This window comes from Chinchilla lanigera, unplaced genomic scaffold (assembly GCF_000276665.1).
Source record: "Chinchilla lanigera isolate Chin_1 unplaced genomic scaffold, ChiLan1.0 scaffold00041, whole genome shotgun sequence".
Taxonomy (NCBI): domain Eukaryota; kingdom Metazoa; phylum Chordata; class Mammalia; order Rodentia; family Chinchillidae; genus Chinchilla; species Chinchilla lanigera.
In genome coordinates, this window is record NW_004955442.1 from 19,230,332 (window position 1) to 19,231,958 (window position 1,627).

Sequence of the window (1,627 nt, forward strand, 5' to 3'; positions counted from 1 at the left end):
GTGTCTCTGCAAGCTGTAACAGCAGCACACACCTCTAACACCAGCACACATCTGTGATCCCAGCACTTGGGAGTGGAAGGCAAGAGGATCACTGAGAGTTCCAGGCCAACCTGGGCTATGGTGAGTTCAAGGCCGGCCTGAGCACAGAGCAACCCGGTCCTCCCAAAAGTCTCTGCAAAGCACAAATGCGACTCATGGCTCCAAGAGGTAACCTCAGCTCACAGTACCAGTGCCAGCAGGACCACTTCATGTTTACAGGAAAAAAGCACAGGTGATTCTACAGGCAGTTACCTCTTCCCTACCTAAGCTGCATCAAAGAAAATAATTTAGAAGTCACGCACTGCACTCTGTAATCCAAGCACTCTGGCCTGCTGAGCCAGGAGGATCACAGACAAGTCCAGCCTGGCCTTGTTCCAATTTAGCGAGACCCTGTCTCAAAAATTTTCAAAAGGGATAGGGATGTAACTCACTGAAAGGCCCTGGTTTCAATCGCCAGTATTGCAACACAACACAAAAACTAAAAGCCCCATCCAATCACCAGGTCCCTGTGACTGTGTGATTTTGCAGCTATGTGGTTTGAGTCTTGCAGGCTGAAAGGTGACATTCTGTATCTCTTGGAAGCACTAAAATGTCTTCTCCCTCTTCCTCTTTCATCCTTTCCTCTTCTCCCTCTTCCTCTTTCTCTCCCTTCTCTTGTCTCTTTCTGTGTCTGCTGAGTAGTACTGAACATAGGGTCTTCACACTGAGCTACATCACTAGCAGGTTTTCTCTGAGACTGGATTTCACTAAATGGTTAGAATCCCCAAGCTGGGATCAAATTTCAGATCCTCCCACCCTCACCTTTTCCATCTCTTGGAACTACTTTGGGCTTCTAATCATGAAGAACCAAACATTTTTGTTTTCATGCCCAAGATCAGGTCTACACCCTTGTGCACTAGCATGAGAATCTCCACAGCATTAAGGAGGGAACCGACCCCTATGCAGAAACCACCAGTGGCAGGCAGGAGGGAATCTCTGCACAGCTCATCATCCTGGCAAAGCAGCTTTTCCCTGCAGGTCAAGCTTTCTGAAGATGGCAGCCTGAGCCCCAGAATTAGGAACCTTCAATCAGGAACCTCAGAGCTTCTCACCCAACGGTGTCATGACACAGGCTTTTATACCCTGTCCTTCTTGCAGGGGGGAGTCAAGGAGCCCACCACGTGGGGCTTTTCCAGGGCTCTCCCAACCTCCCGGGAAGCCTCCATCCGGGGCTGAGCACCTACCTACCACCGTGGGCTCCAGGTCCACAAACACCGCTCTGGGCACGTGCTTGCCAGCCCCAGTCTCGCTGAAGAACGTGTTGAACGAGTCATCCCCGCCGCCGATGGTTTTGTCACTAGGCATCTGACCATCGGGCTGGATTCCATGTTCAAGGCAGTACAATTCCCAGCAGGCATTGCCGATCTGGACACCTGCCTGCCCCACGTGGATAGAGATACACTCCCTCTGGGAATCACAACAGAAGTGTCAAATCCATTTGTCCTCAAGGCAATTCAAACTATACAAAATGCAAATGAGAGGGCTGGGGAGAGAGCTCATTGGGCCTGCCTGGCAAGCACAAGGTCCTGAGTTCCTTGCCTGGTACCTA

The 1,627-nt window shown here is 50.8% G+C and overlaps 1 protein-coding gene across 1 annotated transcript in view; it reads right to left on the reverse strand.

Moving 5' to 3' along the window:
• Window positions 1-1,116: 1,116 nt before the first annotated feature.
• Window positions 1,117-1,627, reverse strand: part of LOC102018778 (tubulin alpha-3 chain) — a 2,430-nt gene continuing 1,919 nt past the window's right edge. Inside the window, exon 2 of the mRNA XM_005391874.1 lies at window positions 1,117-1,485. Within this exon, the coding sequence (XP_005391931.1) occupies window positions 1,117-1,485 (369 nt within the window). The remainder of the gene's footprint in view (window positions 1,486-1,627) is intronic.